Source organism: Chiloscyllium plagiosum, unplaced genomic scaffold, assembly GCF_037043375.1.
Source record: "Chiloscyllium plagiosum isolate Xiang-an unplaced genomic scaffold, Cpla_swu_hap1 HiC_scaffold_24, whole genome shotgun sequence".
In the NCBI taxonomy this organism is placed as follows: domain Eukaryota; kingdom Metazoa; phylum Chordata; class Chondrichthyes; order Orectolobiformes; family Hemiscylliidae; genus Chiloscyllium; species Chiloscyllium plagiosum.
Genome location: NW_028270162.1, coordinates 21,675,259 through 21,701,136, shown reverse-complemented (window position 1 = coordinate 21,701,136; position 25,878 = coordinate 21,675,259). Strand labels below are relative to the sequence as shown.

General features: G+C 40.1%; 1 protein-coding gene across 1 annotated transcript in view; it reads right to left on the bottom strand.

Moving 5' to 3' along the window:
* Positions 1-6,628: 6,628 nt before the first annotated feature.
* LOC122562603 (uncharacterized) overlaps positions 6,629-25,878 on the bottom strand; it is a 269,073-nt gene continuing 249,823 nt past the window's right edge. Inside the window, exons 26-28 of the mRNA XM_087999793.1 lie at positions 16,957-17,021; positions 16,789-16,850; positions 6,629-6,962 (exon numbers count right to left, since the gene is read on the bottom strand). Coding sequence (XP_087855919.1) covers positions 6,629-6,962; positions 16,789-16,850; positions 16,957-17,021 — 461 coding nt within the window. The remainder of the gene's footprint in view (positions 6,963-16,788; positions 16,851-16,956; positions 17,022-25,878) is intronic.

Below are 25,878 nucleotides of genomic sequence, written 5' to 3'. Positions count from 1 at the left end.
GCACAGCTGGATCCCATGCGGGTGCCCATGGTTACCCCTTTGGTTTGGGAGGATTGGAAGGAGAAGTTGTTAAGGGTGAGGACCAGTTCAGCCAGTTGGATGAGGGTGTCGGTGGAAAGTACTGTTTGAGACGGCGTGAGACGAAGAAATGGAGGGCTTGGAGGCCTTCATCACGGCAGATGGATGTGTACAGGAACTGGATGTTAATGGTGAAGATGAGGCATTGGGTGCTGGCGAAATGGAAATCTTGGAGGAGGTGAAGGGCGTGGTAGCTAATTCCTGGACTAAGGGGGACAGGATAGTGTCAAGGTATGCAGAGATGAGTTCAGTGGGACAGGAGTAGGCTGAGACAATTGGTTGACTGGGGCAGTCAGGTTTGTAAATCTTTGGTAGGAGGTAGAAACAGGCAGTGCAGGGTTCACAGACAATGAGGTGATCGGAGTCGAGAGTGTGGTGATGGAAATGCACAGCAGGTCAGGTGATCAAAGTCGAGAGTGTTGTTTACATTTAGTTTGAGGGAAAGGAGTGGGCTCAACATTTTTAACTAAAACACATCAATTATGAGGGCACAAAAGCAGATTTAGCAAATGGGAACTAAAAATGTTAGGTTAATAGAGATGCAGTGGCAAACATTTAAGGAGGCATAAATAGAGATTGCTGGAAAAACTCAGCAGGTCTGGCATCATCTGTGAAGAGAAATCAGAGTTAATGTTTCAGGTCAGGCGACCCTTCCTCAGTTGCAAGTCAAAAGATTGGACAGAACATATAAAAAAAGCAAAAAAAGCATTACTAATAAAAAATGAGGGAAAGATTAGAGTACGAGAGAGTTAGAAATGTTAAAAACTGATAGTTTCTATAAATATTTAAAAGAGAAAAGGGTGAACAAAGTGATTGCTGGTTCTATAGCATTTGAGTCTGAGGAGTTTATAATGAAAACTAAGCTAATTAAGAAAGGAAACTTCAGTTTCACAGAGGGCAGGGTCAGCAGTATCTCAAACAACTGGGGAGAGCGATGAGAGCAGCTTCATGAAGAGGGGAACAGACCTGCTGGAGAAAGGCAGTGGCAGATAAAAACTGGTGTCACAGAACCCCTTCAATCTGCTTCAACGTGTCTGAGCTGAAGTGAGGCATCACAGGAAAACAGGTAGGTGAGTGGTGGGTATTTCTTCTGCGGGGTCTTTTGATTGGTCAAATAGTTTAAATCAGGAGGTGTTATTGTAGTTGAAGAGTATGGTTAAGAAATTAAATTCTAAAATACTTAACATCCAAATTAATGATCAGAAGTGGCTGGGGCAATATATATGTAGGAGCTGGTGGATACCAGTGGAATGTGTTGGATGCTCAGGGAGCTTCGGTTCAGAGTTGATGAGCTGGAATCCAAGCTGTGGACTCTGCTACATATCAGAGAAAGGGAGAAGTATCTGGATAATGTATTTCAGGAGATAGTCACAACCTTTAGGTTAATTGCATTACATCATATCTGTAGTCAGCGACAGGGGTATGTGACTGTGAGGGAGGCTGGTATTTGGAATCCACAATTTAACTTTGGTGCAGCCTCAGCCAGTGCCCTTGTCCAATAGAGACATGGTTCTTGCTCTGGTGTGGACGAGGGCACAGACTGCAAGGATGATGAGCAAATTGATCACAGCGCCATGGTCTAAAGTCATTTAAGAGAGGAGAAACAGAAATGTAGTAATAGGGAATAGCATAGTTAGGTGAAAAGATACTGTTCTCTGTAGTGAAGACAGAATGCTGAAGTCTGTGTTGCCTACTTGATCTCAATGTATAGTACATCTCTTCTAGGCTAGAGAAGAATTTGGAGTGAGAGTAGATGTATCCAGTTGTCATGGCTCACATAGGTACTGCCAATGAAATAAGTAGGACTAGGAAAGAAGTTCCTATGACACATTATGAGCAGCTCAGGGTTAAATTAGAGAAACAGCACTGCAAAAGAAGTGATTTCTGGATTACTACCTGAGCCACATGCAAATTGGAGTAGGGCAAGAAGATTGGAGAGGCAAAGGTGTAGCTCAAAAAATGATGTTGGAGAAATGAGGTCAGATTAATGGGACACTGGCACCAATATTGGGGAAAAGGACAGCTGTTCCATTTAGGAGAGGCTTCATTCAAACCATACTGGGACCAGTGTCCTGGTGAATTGTATAACTAGGGCTGTGGATAGGGCTTTAACTTAATTCATGGGGGCAGGGCAGGGGAGATAGAATTTAAGGTTCAATTGAAGAGAAGTTTAAAAAATAAAAAGAAATGAAACAATAGAGATTCAGTGCATTGAGAGGCAAACTATAATCAAAGTGTAACATGCATAGAAAATATATACAGAGGAGTGCAGCAAAAATTAAAGCCAGAGTAAGCAATAACGGAAAAGAGTCAAAGCTTAAGGCTCTTTATCTGAATGCATGTAATATTTATAAAATGGTAGATAAATTAATGCACAAATAGAAATAAATGAATCTGACTCGATAGCTATTACAGAGACTTGGTTGCAGGATGACCAAGACTGGGGGCACTCAATATTCAAGGATAGTTAGCATTTTGGAAGAATAGGAAAAAAGGAAAAGAAGATGGGGCAGATTTGTTAATAAAGGAAGGTATCAGTGTGCTGGTGAGTACTGATATAGGTACAATAGATTATGATGTGGAATTAGTTTAGGTGGAAATAAGGAATATCAAGGAAAAGAAGTCATGGATGGGAGTCATTGATAGGCTCCCGAAGAGTTACCTTACAGAGGTCAAAGTATAAATCAGGAAACAATGGAGAAACATAAAACGAGCACTACAATTGTCATGAGTGATTTTAATCTGTATATTGTTTGGACAGATCAGCTGGGCAAAAGTAACATGGATGATAGATTTGTAGAGTGTATCAGGGACTGTTTCTGAGAGTGCGCTGCAGAGCTTAGATATAGTAATATGTAATGAGGAAGTATTATTAAAACGTCTTGTATTTTCTAAAAGGTATCAATCATGAAATAGTAGAATTTTAAATTCAGTTTGAGGGGAAGCAACTTTGATCTTAAACTTGTGTCCTTAACTTAAATAAGGAAAATTACAGAGGTATGAAGAAAGAGTTGTCAAAAATAGGCTAGTAAAATAGACCAAGGGGAAGATGCTTGAACCATCAGTGCAGACATTTAAGCAGATATTTCATATAGCCCAGCTAAAACTTATTCCTGTTCAAAGAAGAACTTGATAAGAAGAATCAGTCACCTGTGGTTACCAAAGACAGCCAAGGAGAGGCAGTTTGAAAGAGATGCATTAATTTATGAATTAAAAGTAGCAAAAACTAATGGTAACGAAAGGACTGGGATTCGTTTTGGTATCCAGCATCATATATCTAACAAGCTAATAACGAGAGAGAAAATTGATTATTAAGTAAATTGTCAAGAGCTTCTACAGATATATATAAAAAAGACTAGACAAAGTGAGTGTGGCACACTTAGATATAACTGAACTTCCAACAAGGAACAGAGAAATGGTGTTTAACTGAAATCAACATGTTGCATTAGTCTTCATTGTGGAGGATACTACAAACATCCAAAAGATAACAGATAAGCAAGATGCAAAAAGGAGGAAAGACCTTGTAACAGTCTCTATCTTGAGGTAAAATGTATTTGACAAACTAACGGAAATAAAGGTGGACAATTTGCCATGACCTGTTGGCCAGAAGGCTTTAAAAGAAGTAGCTACAGAGATAATGGAGGCATTAACAAAATATTCTAGAATGGATTTGGGAGGGTTCCAGTGGAATGGCAAACTATAATATGAAACACTTATTCAAGGATGGAGAAAGACAGAAAGCAGGCCTATTAACTTAACATTTATCATTCCTTGTTCTTGGGTCTATATTCCCCATAACCTTTGAACTATATTTCAGCATGCACTCATAGCTACAACTCTAACACTTCACCAACAGCTAACCTCACTAAGCCAGTCCTGAGCCTAACTTCAATCCTTTCTCAAACTCCTATCTTGCTCAATGGTATTGGCCTTTTCAACACCACTCTCAGTTGTGCTAAACCACTGATTGTGCACAGGCTTCTTACGAGCTCTTCTTAGCTCACTATGTACTGGGCAACCTCGATTATCTGAACATTGATTATCCGAATTTCGGATTATCCGAACAAGATCTCAAGGTCTCGTTGTTTGGGTAAACTGTATTATCCCACCATTCAATTATCCGAACATTCAATTATCCGAACAAAATACTCCTGCCGGTGTTGTTTGGATAATTGAGGTTACCTTGTAGTGACTCCTTACTACATAGAGCTAATCCACTGTTAGGGGAAATAAATATTGACGTTTGAAAACAGTCCAAATTACAGAAGAGGAGGTGCTGGATGTCTTAAAAAACATAAAGGTGGATACATCTCTGGGACTTGATCAAGTGAATCCCACGACATTGTGCAAAGCTAGGGAAGAAACTGTGAGGCCCCTAGCAGCGATATTTGTATCATCAACAGCCACTGGTGAATTGCCAGAGCACTGGAGGGTGGCTAATGTTGTGCCTTTATTTAAGAAAGGCTGTAAGGTGAAGCATGCGCATTATTAACCAGTGAGTCTGACATCAGTAGTGGGTAACTTGTTGGAAGGGATTCTGAGAGATAGGATTTACATGCATTTGGAGATGCAAGAACTGATTAGGGATAGTGAGCATGGGTTTGTGCATGGAATATCGTATCTTAAAAACCTTTGAGTTTTTTTGAGGACGTACCAAAAAGATAGATGAGGGCAGAATTGTAGCTGTAATCTACATCAACTTTAGTAAAGCCTTTGACAAGGTTCCGCACAGTAGATTGATTAGTAAAGTTAGATCACATGGGATTCAGCGTAAGCTTGATACAAAAATGGCTTGACAATAGGAGACAGAAGATGGTGGTGAGGGTTGTTTTTCAGACTAGAAGCCTGTGACCAGAAGTGTTTTGCAGGGATCAGTGCTGGATCCACTGTTGTTTGTCATTTACATTAAAAAGTTGGATGAGAATTTAGGAAGCATGATTAGTAATTTTGCACATGTCCCAAAATTGGTGGTACAGTGGACATTGAAGAAGGTTGTTTGATTACAAAGGGATCTTGATCTATTCGGCCAATTGGCTGAGGAGTGGCAGATGGTGTTTAATTTGGAACAATATGAAATATTGCATTTTGGTAAACTAACAAGGGCAGGAATTATACAATTAATGGTGGGGACCTGGGTAGTATTGCGGAACAGAGAGACCTGGGAGTTCAGGTACATTGTTGTTCAGGTACTTTGAAAGTTGTCACAGATAGACAGGAAGATTAAGATGGTGTTTATTGCTCAGACCACTGAGTAAAGGAATTGCAAAGCTGTACAGGATGTTGGTGAGGCTACTTTTGGAGTACTGTATACAGTGCTGGTCACCCTGCTATTGGAAGGATTTTATTAAATTGGAGAGAGTTCAGAAAAGATTTACAAGGATATTGTAACTGCTGGAGGGTTTGAGTTATAAGGAGAGGCTGGATAGGCTGGGATTCTACATGATGCAGCTGGCTGAACCACTTAGTTTTAAACAAAACAGAATTTACTTGCAAGATTACCGAATGAAACACAAACAAAACAGAACAGAACGTAGAATAACTTAACCTTTCTGAAAAAAACCCAACAAATTATCCCAACTTAATAATGCTGTTTCAAATACTTGTCATCCCCATAAACACCCCTTTGCAAAAACAGGAAAAATCCAACACAGATTCTTGCAGGAGAGATGTCAGAGAGGGAGGTTCAGCATAGACCTGCTTCTTAGGGTCCAGCAGCTTCACAACTGACTGCTTGCTAACCAAACCAAACCAGAGAAAAGCTGAGCTGTAAGAACTGGTCACTCCTCTTTCATTGTACAAGTTTTTTTGTTAAACCCGAAAGCCTTTTGTCTGAGGCAGTATCTGTTAACTATAACCAAATTGGCACTAAAACTCTTTAAACCTAGACACGCCAGAACCTGTGTCTTTACAACTACTCTGAAAAAGAAACCAAGGACAACCTAATCTTGTTAAAGGAGCAGCATCATTACAAATACCTCATAACAATAGGGAAAGTAAGCCTCTAAACTGTAATACTCTATATTAATTTGTCATGTAAATTATGAACTGATCAAAAAAATCAAGCTTTTTGTCTGCAACATATACGCTAACAACTTGGAGAAATAATTCACAGTGTTAGAAGATACAGGGCGGAATCTTCCTACCTCTATGCAGTCAATTTTGTTGCCAAATGGTTGGTGGCATAGTTTAAGAAGACGACACAGCAGATCAATCATAACCCTACTCCCAATTTCAACTGCTCTTAGTGGAGGTGAATCAATAGTAGTAGCAACTACTCAGCTGACAGGTAGTCAGTTTGTGCCAATTACCAGGTCAAGTGGGTCACATTACCAGGACCTACCTGATGGAGTACTGGTCCCCATGTTGGGCAAAATCCAGTAAGACTCTGGAGATGTATTGATGGCAGCAGACTGGAAGGAAGCAATGAGGATTTCTCTATTTAAATCAACCCTCTGCCCAGAACATTTGGCACAGCGGGGTACCTGTTCCATCTATCTCTTAAAGGAGCTTTATAATTTGCCACCTCTGATAAAATTGCACAGGTGCAACATTAGGCAACATCAGAAGAGTCAGACAGGATCCACTTCTTGTCTTGACATAAGAAAATCTTTAAAGGAGTAAGATTGTATTCATAAAAAAAACCACGCGGATACTTATAGGTACCTGTCTCACAAATGAAATGAGGAAGGTAAACAGCCACAACATTGCCCGTCTGGACATTAATATTGAACAGTGGACTTCCAATTATCCAACATTCCCTTTGCATATCAGAAATGTATTCGCTCCAGGAACAATATTGGTAAGTTATTGTAGTACATGATTTTGCGACCCATCTCAGACTGGTTGCAGCACATTCATAAAGACCTTTTCCTGGCAGGATGATTCTTTAAAAAAAAAAAGGTTATTTTGCTATAAAAATATAATTTATATAATATATAAAATGTTTTCAATGTTTCTGACAATATTTACATTTTTAAGTCATTAATCAATTTGTAAAGGTTATGAAATATAAATGTAACTAGTCCCAAGATATGTAATTCACAGATTCCAATTTGTAAATGTGCATTATCGAAGTTTACAATAAAACTAGTAACACTGTAACACTGGACACAAGGAATCAAGTGTTAGTTGTCATGAGAAATTTAGATGAGATCATGGAGACATAATTTATTGTTAATTTAAATTTATAAATTTTAACTTTAGTCTGTTATTACTAACACTATCAAAACTCCCATTTGAATAGCGAGTAAGGCAGTCTTGTGGTTATGTTACTGACTCGAAATGTAGAAGATCAATAAATAATTTGAAACCAAGGGTTCAAATCCCACAATGGGCTTCAATGAATTCAAATTCAGTTATTTATATAGGCTACTAGACTAGGTGTGATTGAGGTTCACAAGGAAGAGGTATTAGAAATCCTGCAGAGTTTGAAAATAGATAAGTCCCCTGGGCCGGATGGGATTTATCCTAGGATACTCTGGGAAGCCAGGGAGGAGATTGCCGAGCCTTTGGCATTGATCTTTAAATCGTCATTGTCTACAGGAATAGTGCCAGAAGACTGGAGGATAGCAAATGTGGTTTCCCCTGTTCAAGAAGATGAGTAGAGACAATCCTGGTAATTATAGACCAGTGAGCCTTACTTCAGTTGTTGGTAAAGTGTTGGAAAAGGTTATAAGAGATATGATTTATAATCATCTAGAAAAGAATAATTTGATTATGGATAGTCAGCACGGTTTTGTGAAGAGTAGGTCGTGCCTCACAAACCTTATTGAGTTCTTTGAGAAGGTGACCAAACAGGTAGATGAGAGTAAACTGGTTGATGTGGTGTAAATGGATTTCAGCAAGGCGTTCAATAAGGTTCCCCACAGTAGACTATTGTACAAAATGCAGAGGAATGGGATTGTGGGAGATATAGCAGTTTGGATCAGTAATTGGCTTGCTGAAAGAAGACAGAGGGTGGTGGTTGATGGGAAATATTCATCCTGGAGTCCAATTACTAGTGGTGTACCGCAAGGGTTGGTGTTGGGTCCACTGCTGTTCGTCATTTTTATAAACGACCTGATGAGGGTGGAGAAGGGTGGGTTAGTAAATTTGCAGATGGCACTAAGGTCATTGGAGCTGTGGATAGTGACGAAGGATGTTGTAGGTTACAGAGACATAGATAAGCTGGGCTGAGAAGTGGCAAATGGAGTTTAATGTGGACAAGAGTGAGGTGATTCACTTTGGTCGGAGTAACTGGAATGCAAAGTACTAGGCTAATGGTAAGATTCCTGGTAGTGTAGATGAGCAGACAGATCTCGGTGTCCAGGTACACAGATCCTTGGAAGTTGCCACCCAGGTTGACAAGGTTGTTAAGAAGGCATACAGTGTTTTAGCTTTTATTAATAGAGGGATTGAGTTCCGGAAGCATGAGGTTATGCTACAGCTGTACAAAACTCTGGTGTGGCCGCACTTGGAGTATTGTGTACAGTTCTGGTAAGAAGGATGTAGAAGCTTTGGAAAGGGTACAGAGGAGATTTACTAGGATGTTGCCTGATATGGAGGGAAGGTCTTACGAGGAAAGACTGAGGGACTTGAGGCTGTTTTTATTAGAGAGAAGAAGCTTGAGAGGTGACTTAATTGAGACATATAAGATAATCAGAGGGTTAGATAGGGTGGACAGGGAGAGCCTTTTTCCAAGAATGGTGACAGTGAGCACGAGGGGACATAGCTTTAAATTGAGGTGTGATAGATATAGGACAGATGTCAGAGGTAGTTTCTTTACTCAGAGAGTAGTAAGGGTATGGAATGCTTTGCCTGCAACGGTGGTAGATTTGCCAACTTTAAGTACATTTAAGTTGTCATTGGACAAGCATATGGACGTACATGGAATAGTGTAGGTTAGATGGGCTTCAGATTGGTATGACAGGTCAGCGCACCATCGAGGGCCGAAGGGCCTGTACTGCGCTGTAATGTTCTATGTTCTATGTGGTCTTACTCACAAGCCAATTAATTTCTTTGCAAAGTTAAAAATCACACAACACCAGGTTACAGTCCAACAGGTTAAATTGGAAGCACACTAGCTTTCGGAGCGACACTCCTTCATCACCTGTTGTGTAATTTCTTTGCAGTCAGCTTTCACTGCAATCTTATGCTGCAGTAGCCTGTGTCTCTAAGGAAGAACAGTAAGATCAAACACAACAGAAGCAAAGCGACAGCAACAGTAGTACCAGCAGAAGCAGCTGCCTTCATTGCAGCAACATGCTGCTCCACAGGACTAAAGGGAAGATCAAACAGCTCAAAGGATTCAATACCCCTATCGTGACCTCTCCAGGCAGAGGTTGAGCTCTCCAACATAACAGAGCAATTGTGTCTGGGAAAGGCTCAGGCTTATGTGCCTGTAGACTTCTGGAACAAGCTCTCCTTCCAAAGGGATCAGGTGGTCATGCATTGTTAGTGGCCATCAAGATCATATAGCCCTGAAATATTTCTCTTGATATAACCAGGGATTTGGTGGAGACAGCTCCAAGATGTCACAGTTGATGTGTATCCAGTATTCTGATGCCTACTTTTTCAAGACAACCACTTGTATCAACTTTGCCATGTATGAAACTTTAGTGCAGTGCAGTGATTGGATTCTACTGGTTCAGGGATCAATTGACCACATGCATGTGACAATAAAGGTGCCCTCAGGCCAATTAGAAGTGTTCATGAGTCACAAGCATTCTAGTCCCTTAATACTGAGCTTGTTTGTAACCACTGGAAGATTTTGATGCATATCTGTAACAGATATTTAGGAAATTGCTATAATTAATTCAGATGATGGCAATTACATCTCCCATAGATTTTCCCTACACTACACAGCCTCAGCAGCTGAATCCTAGAAGACAAAGGCTATCCTCGGAAGACCTGGCTCAACTTCATGTCAGTAATACCACCAGCAAGTTAGAGAAGAAATATAACAGGAGTTATATTACTACAAGATTAATTTATTTTTATTCATACATTGAATGTGAATGTTGCAGGCTGCACCATCATTTATTACCCATTGCTAATCCCTTGAGAAGGTGGTGGTGAGTTGCCTTCTTGAAATATTGCAGTCCATGTGGTGTTGGTACACGTAAGACCCAAGGTAGGAGAGTACATCAATATACAATAACTGGGGTCTGATTCTCTTGGGAACTTGCTGTGTTTGTGTTAGGAATAGGGACAGATCAGTGGCCTGGATCAGGAGCAGCACTGGGGCCCCTTATTTCTGACCTTGGCACTGTGTACATCGACAGTGCTGATGCCAAGATTTTGATCCAGCAACGATGAAGGAACAGTGATTTAAGTTCCAAGTCAGGATGGTGTGTGATTTTGTTGGACATGGCTGTGTCTGGTACTTGTGTGTTACAAATGTATCGTGCCACTGAGCAGCCAAAGCCAGAATTGCTGCAGATCCTTCCCAGGATCTGAGAAGTCCAGAATGGTGTTGAACATTGTGCAATCATCAGCGATCATCTTACCGCTAAGCTTATAATGAAGGGAATGTCATTGATGAAACAGTTGCATCCAGGATACTACCCTGAGGAACTCCTGCAGCCATGTTCCGGAACTAAGATGATTAATCTCCAACAACCACAACCATCTTCCTTTGCACTAGGAATTACTCCAACCATTGCTGTGTTTTTCTCATGCTTCCTATTGACTCCAGGTTTGTTAGGGTGCCATACTCCATCAAATGATGCTCTGATGAAAAAGGGTATCACTCCAATTTCCTCTCAAATTCAACTTATTGTCCAGTAGGACCAAGGTGTCATGAGGTCTGGAACAGAATGAGCCTGGGGGAACCCAAATGAATATCTGTGATCAGCTTATTATGAAGTAAGTGCCACTTGATAAAGCTGTTGATGACATCTTCCATCACTTTGCAGATAATAGTGGGATGGGATGATAATTGTTAGAATTGGTTTGTTCTGCTTTTTACAGATACCTGTGCAATTTTCTACTGGCAGAGTAGATGCCTATATTGTAATAAGTTTTCAAGGGATACAGCTACTTTTGAAGCATAAATCTTCAGTACTATTGCTAGAATATTGTCAGAGATCAGAAGATTTATGCAGTGTTCAGTGGTTTTATCATTTTTTGATATCATATGGATTGAATTAAATTGGCAGAATTCCAGTGATGCTAGGGTCACAGGATGAGGCTAAGATGGTTTGTCCACTTAATATTTATGGATGAATATCTTTGCAAATATTTTAGCGCTGTTTCTGCAATGATGTATTGGGCTTTCCATCATTGAAGATGAGTTTTTTTGTGCAGCATACTCCTTCTCCTGTGAGATGTTTAATTGTGTACTACCATTCACAACTGGATACTGTTAACATGGCTTGGCATGCAAGAAGTCTTGTTTTGTTACTTAACCAGCTTGACACCTTAATTTTAGGTATAGCTGGTGCTGCTCCTGGCTTGCCCTCCAGCACTTTTCATTTAACTGGGGTTGACCAATGGCTTGGAGTAATTAGTGGTAGAGTAGCTGTTGAGGTTGCAGTTTGTAATTAAATACAACTCTGCTGCTGTTGATGGTCCATTGCACCTCATGGATGTCCAGTCTTGATTTGCTTGATCTGTTTGAAATGTAACCCATTGTAGCCCTTCAAGGTTATAAGATGTCCCATCAAGGGACTCAAGGATTATGTGTAATCTGCTATACGCTTTACAACATTACACTGCAGAGAGAAATGAAGCTGAAGCAAGGGGGAGTGGAGATCCACCAGCATCCCACTTCAAAATGTATATGGAGCAGGAAGAGAGAAAAGGAGAAAGGGCGTATTTGCTCATGGTGTCTGCAGCAACATCTTTGGCTGGCAGAAAAGCCATGATGCATACTGTACTTGATGGCTTAATTTGTGGGCTGTGACTGTAGGTCTGTGAATTGGCTAGGAAACTTTTAGGAAATCTCCTGTGTCCATTTCTGTGAGCCCGAGCAAAATTAGATGGTAATCTAACAGTAAAATCTTGCCTTCATAAGATATTGATGGAAATGTGTTGCTGGAGAAGCGCAGCAGGTCAGGCAGCATCTAGGGAACAGGAGAATCGACGTTTCGGGCATTAGCCCTGAAGATGCTGCCTGACCTGCTGCGCTTCTCCAGCAACACATTTCCATCTCTGATCTCCAGCATCTGCAGACCTCATTTTCTCTTCATAAGATATTGGCCCATCAAAGAGCTGGCAGTTGTTCAGTCCTAGCAGCATCACTGGGATAGGTGACAATTGCTGTGACTCAAGACACAAAGGCAGCCATGGAGGCATTTACACTGTGGTCAATCAGGAAGGCCTGGCAACAGTGGGAGATGCTGGTTGATGTGGAGCACAGGGACAGGTTGTCTTACCATAGTCAAGCCCAGGCATATCTGGGAGTCTTCTTCTGTGACATGGCCCCAGGCCCTCCTGCTGATGAAATAATCAGAACGGGGTTGAGGCCCATAAGTAACTCTTACTAATATGACCGAAAGGCAGGAAAGTTGACTTCATTATTAAAACAGTGAAAAGACAGATTCTTCAGTTTGCATTCTCACTTAATTGCACAGGCTCAAGTTACTCAGTCTGTTTTCGGTCATTAAATTCTATCAATGGGTGTATGTGCAATCCCCCCACCACACCAGGCATAGCTGATTCCGATAGTCAATCAGCCAACCATAACATTTTCGGAACAAAAACAGAAATTGCTGGGAAACTCAGCAGGTCTGGCAGTATCTGTGGAGAGAAAGTAGAATTAATGTTTCAGGTCCAGTGACCCTTCTTCAGAACTAATCATAGCTAGGAAATGGTTGGTATATATGCTGAATATGAGAATATGGAGTGTGGGGGAAGGGGTGTTCAGACTAAAATTATTGACCTTTGATACTGTTCTGAAGGTCGCAGGGCCCCCATAAGGAAAATGAAATGTTCTTTCAGCTTACACTGAGTTTTGCTGGAGCAGTGCAGCAAGCCTGAGACAGAGATGTTGCCCAGGGAACATGATGTTGTTTTGAAGTAAGGTAACAGGAAGTTCAGGATCATTTTTACAGACAGTTGTTCTGCTAAGTGGTTGCATTTTGTCTGCCCAATATAGAGCAGACCACATTGTGAGCAGTGAATACAGTTGACTAGATTGAGTGAAGTGCAGGTAGATTGCTGCTTGACCTGGAAGGCATGCGTGAGGCCTTGGTTTGGTGAAACAATAGAAGCAGCCTGAATGGGTGTGATCAAGTTCCCTCCCACAGAGCCAGGGTTTTTAGTTTTAGCATTCAGCAGTTGCCATTAGGGCCTGGAAGGAGTGAACACTATTCTTGTCCTCTCTCAGTTATAGCCAAAAGCTGGGGTTTCTCTGCCTGCAATACATGTTGCATGTCAGATAATCTGTTTTCTGAATTTGCCTTCTGCCAAGGGTATGTTTTTGGGATGTTACTAAATTGGAATGATTAATTAGTAATTGTTACTGCATCTATTTTTCTGTCTTTTTTTTCAATAGAGTTACGTTATTCCAATTCCCTTCTTTTTTGATTTATTTTAACTACAATGGATGAATAAAGTGTGTTTTGCTTTCAATCCAGTAGTTTGACCGATTGAATTGCATGTGGCACATAACACCTTCACCTTCAAAATAAAAAAATGTTAGGGTCTAGACTATCTTCTGAATATTTTGAAGGGGTTTGGTCTAGTCCATAACACTGGTTTGTGCATTTTTGACCAATTTGCTACTTGTGGCTGGCCAAATTGTATTCTGCACATACACATATCCCAGTGCCATGCCATCGACAAACATTTTCTCTCATTGCTTGAATATTGCAGCAGTGTAAAAACCACACACAATGAGTTTCAGTGACTTGGTTTCACACATGTTGCAACTCCTTGATCAGTCCTTTGTTTTAAAGTTATTTTCCCATTTTTGTTCACAATCAAAAATTCATAAATAAAATGATATAATCCTTGCACAGATTTGACTGTCACTTTGGCTTATAAAGTTATTTTTGCAGCATTTCATTTTCAAGTGATAACTGGCCCACTAAGGCACTAACACGACAGAGTGGAAACAAGTGTACAATTCCTAGAAGTGCACTTCTACCATATGAAGAAGGAAAATAGTTAGCGTTCTGATCACACAGCATATTTGAAGAAGGGATCTAATGCTTGTCTCAGGTCTCCATTTGAACAATGACCAGGCCTGAGGCAGCTGGAACTAGCCACCAGTAAAACAAGCCTTCAGACCTCCTTGGTCATATGAGGTACATTTTTAGATTTTCTCATACTAGAAATAAAGGTTAACCTGGGGCTAATGGATTGAAAAAATTATAGGATTAATATTAGCAAAGAGAAGGTACAGGAAACATCTAAGACAATAAAATCAAATACGTTCCTGGAAATGATGCCCTGCACTCTCGGGTTCTAAAATAAATGGCTACAGAGAGAGTGAATGCACTGTCTATGACTTTCCAAACTTTCTTAGATTTGAGAACAGTTCTATCAGATTGGAAGTTGAGAAATGTACAATGTTTTTCATGAAATAAGAAGAGATAAAATAGAAAATTGTAAGCCAGTCAGCTAAATATCAGTCATTAGGAAAATTTGGAACCTATTATTAAAAAAGTTTTAACAATACACTTGGAAAAGCACAGCATGGTTAGAACAATTATCATATTTCTATAAAATGGAAATCATGTTTGACAAATTTATTTGAGTTTTTGAGGATGTAACTAGAAGGGGAGATAAAAGGGAACTAGTAGATGTAGCATACCTGGATATCCAAAAGGTATTTGTCAAGGTGTCACGAACAAATATAATTGACTGGTTAAAGGCTCATAAGTTTGAGGATAATATAGCAGCATGAATAGCAGATTGGTAAACAGACAGGAAGCAAAATGTGGTGGTCAAATATGCATTTTCAAGTTGGCAGGGTATGCCGAATGGATTAGATTAGATTCCCTATAGTATGGAAACAGGCCGTACGCCCCAACAACTCCACACTGACTCTCTGAAGAGTAACCCACCCAGACCCACTCCCCTACCCATGATTTACCCTCGATTTAAATAATTAGTTTGGGTAGTGCAAGATATATAATTATATATTGTCTCACATCAGGTTCAAACTCAAAGGAATAAATACTACATTGATTAAAAAAATGAGTTTTGTTAATAATGGAATGCTGAGTATTAGGATCTTGGGGTGAAGTAATGAAAATGGAATAGTGTAGGTTCGATCGGGTTCAGATTTGTTTCACAGGTCAGTGCAACATCAAGGGCCGAATGGCCTGTACTGCGCTGAAATGTTCTATGATCTATGATCTAAGTCTAGCCTTTGTTGCTGGGCTTTCATGCTGTTGATAGGAGTGCTGATCTTTGCTCTGCCTGCCTAATGCAATAGGATAAGCAGGGAATCTAATGTCACACCTTGACCTTTTATAGAAAATTGCAATTGTAAAGAGTTTTTCGTGGGATAAGAACTTCCAAGGGTGTTGTACAGCCAATGCCATACAATAATGCAAGACACGAAAAGCAATTTAAAGCAGTCAGTCTAAAAGCTCTTTTAAAGAGCTGCCATAGGAATGATGGGCTCAGTGTGCTGTATCATCCCTATGATTAGTATATTTTAATATTCTCCCAAAGTGAACTATGCATTTTCTTTGCCGACCAATATTCTCGTTTTCCTGAATGCAGCAGTTGCTTTCTAGGGATTAGTTGCTGTTAAACTTCACTCAGTTGAAGATATTTGGCCTGACCTTGCAGGAGCAAGGTATCTTGCAGCACCATTTTGCAGTATTCTGCAAGTCAAAATTCTTTCTCTTTCATAATTTAAGTGCAAGCTATTAACATTGTGATGAGGGCAGCAGGACATCAGACACCTTTCTCTAATTCCACGGCTGACAATCTCTTGAATGAAATTTAAAGATGGAGAAAGAATCAAAGGAACATTTTCACTTTATACATTTAAAGATCTAGATTAAGGCACTGAGGACATTCTGGCTAAGTTTGCAGATGATGCAAAAATAGGTAGAGGGACAGGTAGCATCGAGGAGGTGGGGTGGCTGCAGAAGCATTTGGACAGGTTTGGAGAGTGGGCAAAGAAGTGGCAGATGAGTACAACATGGGAAAGTCTGAGGTCCTGCATTTTGGTAGGTAGAAGCATAGACTATTTTCTAAATGGGGAGAAAATTCAGAAGTCTGAAGTGCAAAGAGACTTGAGAGTTCTAGTTCAGGATTCTCTCAAGGTAAACTTGCAGGTTGAGTCAGTAGTTAGGAAGGCAAATACAATGATGACATTTGAATTGAGAGGACTTGAATATAAAAGCAGGGATATACTTCTGAGGCCCTATAAGACTTTGGTCAGAATACATTTGAAGTATTGTGCGCAGTTTTGGGCACCATAGATTGCAATAGGATTAATCCTCAGCTATCAACCATCTTCACTGATAACTGAAATGAAGAGATAACTAGTAATGTATCAAAATTTGTTGATGATACAATGCTGGATGATAAAATCAGGCAGTCTTTAAAGTTTACCTCTTTGACAAGTTTTTAGTCACCTTTCTTAATGTCTATTCCTTTGTCTTGGATTTAATTCATTTGTCTGATTACAAGCCTGTGCCACCTTGTGATAGTTCAGTACAATATGGATGCTATATGAATTCTTGTGATGCTTTGCATCAGAATGGTGCAATTTGCCAAAGAACTGTCAAGGAAAGATTAAATTCTACTTTCATGATTTACCTAAATATCCTGTTTCCACTTCCTGAAATACTTGGAGTAATTATAGTCCATTTTATTTTGTCCTGAAGAAAAAAGCAAATTTTGAAAGAATTCCAAAATTAACAATACCACTGGATCAGAGTTATGTAATCTTAAAATAAGATTCAAAAACCAACTAAACTAGGTTACCTTGTTAATCTTTGGCATTTTACATGGGCATTGCTCCTTTTCAAAGAAGATTACATCAGCAACACCTGCAAGAAGTAGATACATTAGGGTAAATTTGATATCTAAACGTATACTCTCTCCAAAAGACAATTTACAGTTAAATTTAGAGAAACCAAATATTTTTTGAAAAGTGCTAAACCCATTTTGCTATACGGCCATAGGTTCAGCCATGTGAATCCATTTTTTTAGATGCCAAATAGTCAACTAAGCTCTCACTAAGGTGGACAGAAAGCTCACGTCCAGAAGGGCAATGCCCAACATTTCGATAAGATAGATGTGCTAGTAGAAGCAAATATTCCAAACATTTGCCTTACAGAATAATTTATTCAAATTAGGATCCTACAAGTTTTGAAGACTTTTTTTAAAGCTTTTAACTGAACCGAATTCAGTCATTCAACATTTCATAAACCTGTAGCCCAGAAATTAACTCATCAGCAGGAAGAACCCTCAACAATGCCATTTAATAGCATTGTGCAGAACTTAACAGTTGAATTGTTAAGGTTCAGGTTCTGCTTGACTTCTGCGTGATTTCTAGATGCTTTGGGGTTGGAGAATTAGTGGAAGCTGTAAGGAAGTCACTAAAGCAGGAATTATGGCCGTTAGAGTGAAGAGAAAGAGGCTATTTTGTAGAAGTCCATATTCTCAGCATTTACTTAAGGAATATATCTCTGACATCAGCTTCACTCAGGAGTAATCTTTGTAGCTGAGGCAGCTTTGCTTCATCAAGGAGATTATCATGGAACTTGTCACATATTGCAGGCACAACTCAAGACATGGAATGGGATATAAGCAACATTGAAAGTTACTGGGAATTGAAAGAAAGTTGCAGTTTTGCATCATTGAGCCTGGAAAAATATTAAAGCTAAGTGGACAGACTTCACTTTCCTATCTGGAAGAGGGCAGCCACATGTCTCCAATGATCCTCTACCACATGCATACCTGCATCTCTTCAGATTGTGAAACATGCAAATGATGGTGTTGAGAGTTACCTTGGATTCATGGTATACCAGCACCCAGGCTGAACTATCAATAGAGCTGAGATGTTAAGTTTAATTTTTATGATCCTTTGCCTGTTTATCTGAAGAGGGGGCTCGTAAAACATTGTGTATGACATATCTGATGCCTTCCCACACATATTTGACCTTTCTCCAATTTTATAGAGGGAGATGTCAATCAACACATTGGGTGGCCTCTTTGGCCTGCTGAGGCTCTTAAGCGGTCAATTAATTGCAGGGGTAGAGGTTAAGTCCCTGCCAAGATAGTAGTCTAGAGCATTTTACTGTGTGAGGGATAGTATTGGGCAAGTAGGATGATCTTATTTGGGGTTCCCTTGTGCCCACTGGAGGCAAACTCCCTCTCCCCAAACAAAGGTCAAAGCCTTTTTTTAATCCTCATCCCAGCCCTCTCAAAGTCAGCCTCACATCTTCCTTACTCGTTTGCTGCAGCCTGCCAGTCAATCCTTCGACTTAATGTAGCCCAGCTTCCATAGCTTTCTATTCTTCCTGTTCTGGTTGCATTCCCAGCATTGGACATTGCTTAAATATGATGCTGCTGCAACTACAGACATGCCAGCTGATCAGATTGGTCAGCATTGCTCTAAGGGAGGAATTCCTCCTCAGGTGAGAGCATAAAAGATAGGAATATGAGTAGACCTTTAGTCCTTCAAGCTTATTTCACATTCAACTAGGTGTTCCACCTCAACAGCATTTTACCATATTAGAGTCATTGAGGTCTACAGTACAATGTTATGACAATATGGCTTTAAGATGTGTATTTTGTCCTAGTTTTTTTGAGCCTTTGGTGATGACCTCTCTCCTCTAAACCAATAAAGTAAACAGCTTTTGAGGTTTTGGTTTTTTTTCCAAAAGTTGGAACAATAGAAGCAGCATGAATGGTGGAGTCAGGCTTCTACAGAACCAGAATTTTTGTTTAGCTTTCAGTAGTTGTTGGGGTTTTGAAGTTGAGTGTGGAAGCTGTTACATTTCTCTCAGCCAGAGCAAAAAGCTGGAATTCGCTCTTTCTCTATCAGTATTTTCTCTTGGTGTTCTTTCCTCCTGGACTGGAGAAAGATTGCATGTGAGACAATTTATTTTACTGGAATAATCTTTGCCACCATGTGTGTGTTTATGTCATGTCACTGTGTTAGAATAGTTGCTGTTTAGTACTTAAATAATCTGTTATTCTGTTAAGATTTCCATTAGAGTATAAGTTATACCAATTCCTCTTTCTTTGTTTGTATTTTAACTGTAGAGTAAGAATAAAGTGTAATTTGCTTAAAGCCAAGTCGTGTAACCAATCAAATTACAACTACAGGACAGCATTTGTACTTGCCTTTAAATAAGATAAAGGTTTGGGTCTAGGCTACCTCCTTGATATATGTGAAAGAGGTTTAATCTGGTCCATAGCAACAGGTTAAAGTCCTACACCCCATCAAGTCTGTGCCAGTCAAAAAAAACACCTTTATTCCCATATTTCTTGTTGTCTTTAACATCGAAGAATGAACATACACAATGACTGAATTTCGACAGCCCTCTGAGGAAGACATGGATAGAAAGATTGTAATAAAAGTCTTGTCCTGAGCCAGTTAACAACCTAGTGAAGGTAAAATAACTGCAGATTTTTTCAAGAGCGGACAAAATGTGTGACATTTTAATTAGAGACTGCATGGACAAAATTGACTGTTGCTTCGATACCTCTGAGGTCCATTTGGTGTAATCTATGCAGTACATGTGGGTCTTATTGCCTTATTCTTCATAGAATTCTCCTTTCTTTAATGAGCCAGTGCTGCAAAAGGGGAATTCTGTAACATCCAGTGTTTTGTTTTAAGTTTACTTCATTAAGTACATTCATCACACTGCCCTTTACTAACAACCAAAGAAACATACTGTTTAATTTGATCTGCGAAGTGATTGGACATGCTATCTATGTACTGACATTGCAATTGCACTGTATATGTATGAGGGCAATGCTTGCTGAACAATCCCAAGTATGATAATAGCTGCTCCAACAACCAATTTAAAATAATCTATGTATTTTGTAACATGGTTCACTTCGCCTTGCTTGAACTGGCATATGCCTATGTGCAGAGATCTCTCTTCTGCAAATAAAAAAAATATCTTCAGACTTCCTCCCTTTTTTTGTTACCTAGGAGCTGGGAATCTAAATGTCCCCGTTGCTTTCTTCATGGGAATACGTTGGCCAATCAGAACCATTGTGCCATCAAAACAGCACTCTTTGTGTGTGTTGTATCACCGTAGTCTTACCAGACCATAGGTGCTGATCTCATCAGAGAAAAGCAACTGGTGGTTGCTCGGGGTCCCCGGGGTCACGTAACTATTTAGCATGTGGGAGTCTCATTCGTTATTGGAATTAACCAGACAAATCGCTCCACCAACTAAGAACGGCCATGCATCACCACCCACAGAATCGAGAAAGAGCTATCAATCTGTCAATCCTTTCCGTGTCCAGGAAAGGTACTATTAGATTACCTACAGTGTGGAAGCAGGCCCTTAGGCCCAACAAGTCCACACCAACCCTCTGAAGAGTAACCCATCCAGACCCATTTCCCTCGGACTAATGCACCTAACACTATGGGCAATTTAGCACGGCCAATCTACCTGACCTGCACATTTTTGGACTGTGGGAAGAAACCCACGCAGACACAGGGAAAATGTACAATCTCCACACAGACAGTCACCCGAGGCTGGAATCGAACCTGGGACTCTGGTGCTGTGAAGCAGCAGTGCTAACCACTGAGCCACCGTGCCAGTAGAAGTTGGATGTGGACCGCTCAGGGTTGCATAATTACAGTTCAACAACTGTTCCTATGTGCAAATGCTTGACACTGTCAGTTCTATCCAGGTACAATCTTGCCAATATTAACGAGCCAGCTCATCAAAGGCTTGCACTTTGACTCCTGGATATTCCTAGTACATTTTGCTTGTATGGTATTTAGAAATGGGATCAACACTGGACATAAAATTAAAATATTGTACAACAGACTTGGCTTATGATCTACAGACGACATTCTAGAGCTTCTAATCCTGTTCATCATTGTCGTAGAGAAAGAACAGTTGTCTGTTGGTGAAGACTCTCTGTGTTGAGTGTTTCTATGTTTATGCTTCAGACACCTGGCCAATGGCATTGCAATTTATTCAGTTAAAATGCAGATTCTGGAGAGCTTTCAGGGAAGTACTTCAAGATCAGTTGGAGTTGGCCAACTTGACAGACATTTTTTTGGGGAGTGTGGTTGCTATGTTAACGGGTGAGTGTGCACAGAACAGCACAAGAATAACACATCACAATCGATGAACCTACAATAAGCATGTGATAAATGACTATTGTTTGATTTGCCCTTAGGTTTTATGATTATATACATTGCAATTTCAAAACTTCAATTTATTTTATAATTATATATTTATATTATTTATGAAGAATCAACTCTTATATGATTTTAATTTCCAATTTTTCTCATTCCCTGAGTGAAAAGGTTGATTTTTATTGAAGGTTGGTATGATTGGTGCTGACAATCCAAGACTTGAATTCAGAATTTCAGATGTGCGTTGGGCAGATAGACAGAAATATAATGAATTTCAATACACTGAAAAATACATTTACTCATGAGAATGGGAATCTATGTGAAAAAAATTTACATTTATGAGTATAATCTGACAATATTTTGCATTATAAATTCCTATAATCACCTTTATGATGATACGAGGGACATGGTAACTTCAGATTATTGGGGAGATGAGGAAAACTTTTTTTCTCCTTAGAGCAGAGCAAGTCAAGGGTAGATTTAGTAATTTTAGATTTAAACAATGCGATTAAACATTCTGAGATGGATGTTTTAGCTAATGACTTCCAAAAATAAGAACTTAAAAAGCATTTTCTGTTTTTGCCACATATGCAATAAAGGTTTAAATTTTTAAAATAAAGACAATGAATGTTATATAAAACACCTCTATAAATTTAGGTGACGGTTTTGTATTTTAAAATAATTTAAGATTATGAACATGGTCCCTGACAATTTGCAAATACACCAGCTGGCATTGCTTTAAATTATGCTGTGAGGATATCAGCTCCAGAAATGAGAGGTACGGGTGAAGACAGATCACAGTGCTCTCCACAAGATGCCTCTGACATGCATTTTAGCCACTCCACATTTTACAGTCATAGAGTCATAGAGATGTATAGCATGGAAACAGACTGTTCGGTCCACTCATCCATGCCGACCAGATATCCCAACCCAATCTAGTCCCACCTACCAGCACTCGGCCCATATTCCACCAAACTCTTCCTATTCATATACAAATCCTTTTAAATGTCGCAACTGTATGAGCCTCCACCACTTCCTCTGGCAGCTCATTCTGTACATGTACCACCCTCTGTGTGAAAAGGTTACCCCTTAGGTCTCTTTTATATCTTTCCCCTCTCACCCTAAACCTATGCTCTCTAGTTCTGGACTTTCCCACCCCAGGAAAAAGACTTTGTCTATTTATCCTATCCATGTCCCTCATGATTTTATAAATCTCCATAAGGTCACCCCTCAGCCTCCGATGCTCCAGGGAAAACATCCCTACCCTATTCAACCACTCCCTGTAGCTCAAATCCTCCAACACTGGCAACATCCTAGTAAATCTTTTCTGAACCCTTTCAAGTTTCACAACATCTTTCCGATAGGAAGGAGACCAGAATTGCATGCAATATTCCAACAGTGGCCTAACCAATGTCCTGTACAGCCGCAACATGATCTCCCAACTCCGAGACTCAATATTCTGACCAAGGCACACCAAATGCTTTCTTCACTATCCTATCTACCTGTGACTCCACTTTAAAGGAGCTATGAACCTGCTCTCCAAGGTCTCTTTGTTCAGCAACACTCCCTAGGACCTTACTTTAAGTGTAAAAGTCCTGCTAAAATTTGCTTTCCCAAAATGCAGCACCTTGCATTTATCTAAATTAAACACTACCTGCCTCTTCTCAGCCAATTGGCACATCTGATCGAGATCCCGTTGTAATCTGAGGTAACCTTCGCTGTCCACTAAACCTCCAATTTTGGTGTCATCTGCAAACTTACTAATTATACCTCTTATGCTTACATCTAAATCATTTATATAAATGACAAAAAGTAGTGGATCCAGCACCGATCCTTGTGGCACTCCACCGGTCACAGGCCTCCAGTCTGAAAAATAACCCTCCACCACCACCCTCTATCTTCTCTCTTTGAGCCAGTTCTGTATCCAAATGGCTAATTCTCCCTGTATTCCATGAGATCTAACCTTGCTAACTCGTCTCCCATGGGGAACCTTGTCGAACACCTTCCTGAAGTCAATATAGATCACGTCTACCACTCTACCCTCATCAAACTCCTTTCTTACTTCCTCAAAAAACTCAATCAAGTTTGTGAGACATGATTTCCCACGCACAAAGTCACGTTGACTATTCTTAATCCGTCCCTGTCTTTCCAAATGCATGTACATCTTGTCCCTCAGGATTCCCTCCAACAACTTGCCCACCACCAACATCAGGCTCACTGGTCTATACCTTCCTGACTTATCCTTACCACCTTTCTTAAACAGTGGCACCACGTTAGTCAACCTCCAGTCTTCTGGCATCTCACCTGTGACTATCGATGATACAAATACCTCAGTAAGAGGCCCAGCAATCACTTTCCTAGCTTCCCACAGAATTCTAGGGTACACCTGATCAGGTCCTGGGGATTTACCCAAATGTATGCGTTTCAAGACATCCAGCACTTCCTCCTCTGTAATATGGACATTTTTCCAGATGTCACCATATATTTCCCTACAATCTATGTCTTCCATGTCCTTTTCCACTCATTTAGTGGAAAATACTCATTTAGTATCTCCCCATCTCCTGCGGCTCCACATGAAGGCTGCCTTGCTGATCTTTGAGAGGCCCTTTTCTCTCCATAGTTGCCCTTTTGTCCTTAATGTATTTGTAAAAACCCTCTGGATTCTCCTTAACCCTATTTGCCAAAGCTATCTCATGTCCCTTTTGCCCCCCCAGATTTCCTTCTTATGTATACCCCTACTTCCTTTATACTCTTCTGAGGATTCACTCGATCTATCCTGTCTATACCTGACATATGCTTCCTTCTTTTTCTTAGCCAAACCCTCAATTTCTCTAATCATCCAGCATTCCCTATACTTACCAGCCTTTCCTTTCATCCTAACAAGAATATACTATCTCTAGACTCTCATTATCTCATTTCTGAAGGCTTCCTTTTTCCTGTGAATCAGCTTTTGAAAATTCTTGCTTAGTACAGTCAAAATTGGCCTTTACTCAGGTTAGAACTTCAACTTTTAGATTGGTCTATCCTTTTCCATCACTATTTTAAAACTAATAGAATTACGGTTGCTGGCCCCAAAGTGCTCCCCCACTGACACCTCAGTCACCTGCCTTGCCTTATTTCCCAAGAGTAGGTCAAGTTTGCACCTTCGCTAATAGGTACAACCATATTCTGAATCAGAAATTTTTCTTGTAAACACTTAACAAATTCCTCTCCATCAATACCTTAACACAATGGCAGTCCCAGTCTATGTTTGGAAAGTTAAAATCCACTACCATAACCACCCTACTATTCTTACAGCTAAGATCTCCTTACAAATTTGTTTCTCAATTTCTCTCTGACTATTAAGGAGTCTACAATACAATCCCAATAAGGTGATCGTCCCTTTCTTATTTCTCAGTTCCACCCAAATAACTTCCCTGGATGTATTTGTGGGAAAATCCTCCCTTAGTACAGCTGTAATGCTTTCCCTTATCAAAAACGCCACTCCCCCTCCTCTCTTGCCTCCCTTTCTGTCCTTCCTGTACCATTTGTATCCTGAAACATTAATCTGCCTTCCCTGTTAGGCCCCTTGCATTGAAATAAATGCAGTTTAATTTATCAGTCCTCCCTTGTTCTCTGCTTTGTCCCTGCCTGCTCTGACTGTTTGACTTGCTTCTGTTTCAATTGTACCAGTCTCAGATTGATCTCTTTCCTCATTATCTCCCCCCCACCTTACTAGTTTAAATCCTCCCCAGCAAATCTCCCTGCCAGTATATTAGTCCCCTTCCAATTTAGGTGCAATCCGTCCTTCTTGTACAGGTCACTTCTAAACTAAAAGAGTCTCCAATGATCCAAAAATGTGAATCCTTCTCCCATACACCAGTTCCTCAGGCATGCTTTCATCTGTTCTATCCTCCTATTCCTGCCCTCACTAGCTCTGGGAGTAATCCAGACATTACTACTCTCAAGGACATTCTTTTTTAAATTTCTGCCTAACTCTCTGTAATCTCCCTTCAAAATCTCAACCTTTTCCCTTCCTATACATTGGTTCCAATGTGTACAATGACCTCCTGCTGGCCCCTCTCCCCCTTGCATAGTCTCTGAGACATCCTTGATCCTGGCAGAAGGGAGGCAACACACCATTCTGATTTTTTGCTGCTGGCCACAGAAATGTCTGTCTGTACCCCGGACTAGAGAGTCCCCTAACACAATCGATCTCTTGGAACCCAACGTACCCCTCATTGCAATAGAGCCAGTCTCAATACCAGAAACTTGGCTGTTCATGCTACATTCCCCTGATAATCCAAAATCCCTTTTTTTTCCCAAAACAGCACACTTGTTTGAAATGGGGATTGCCACAGAAGATTCCTGCATTACCTGCTTACCTCTCTTACCTTTTCTGGAGTTAAGCCATCTATGTGATTGTATCTGCAACTTCTCCCCTTTCCTATAATTGTCATCCATCACATCCCCTTGCTCTTGTAGATTCCTAACTGTTCTTTGTGATTTCTAAATTGATTTTTCCTGGCTGACTCTTGTAACACCATATTGTAAAAAAATAGTAAAATGAATTTTTTTTGACAAGA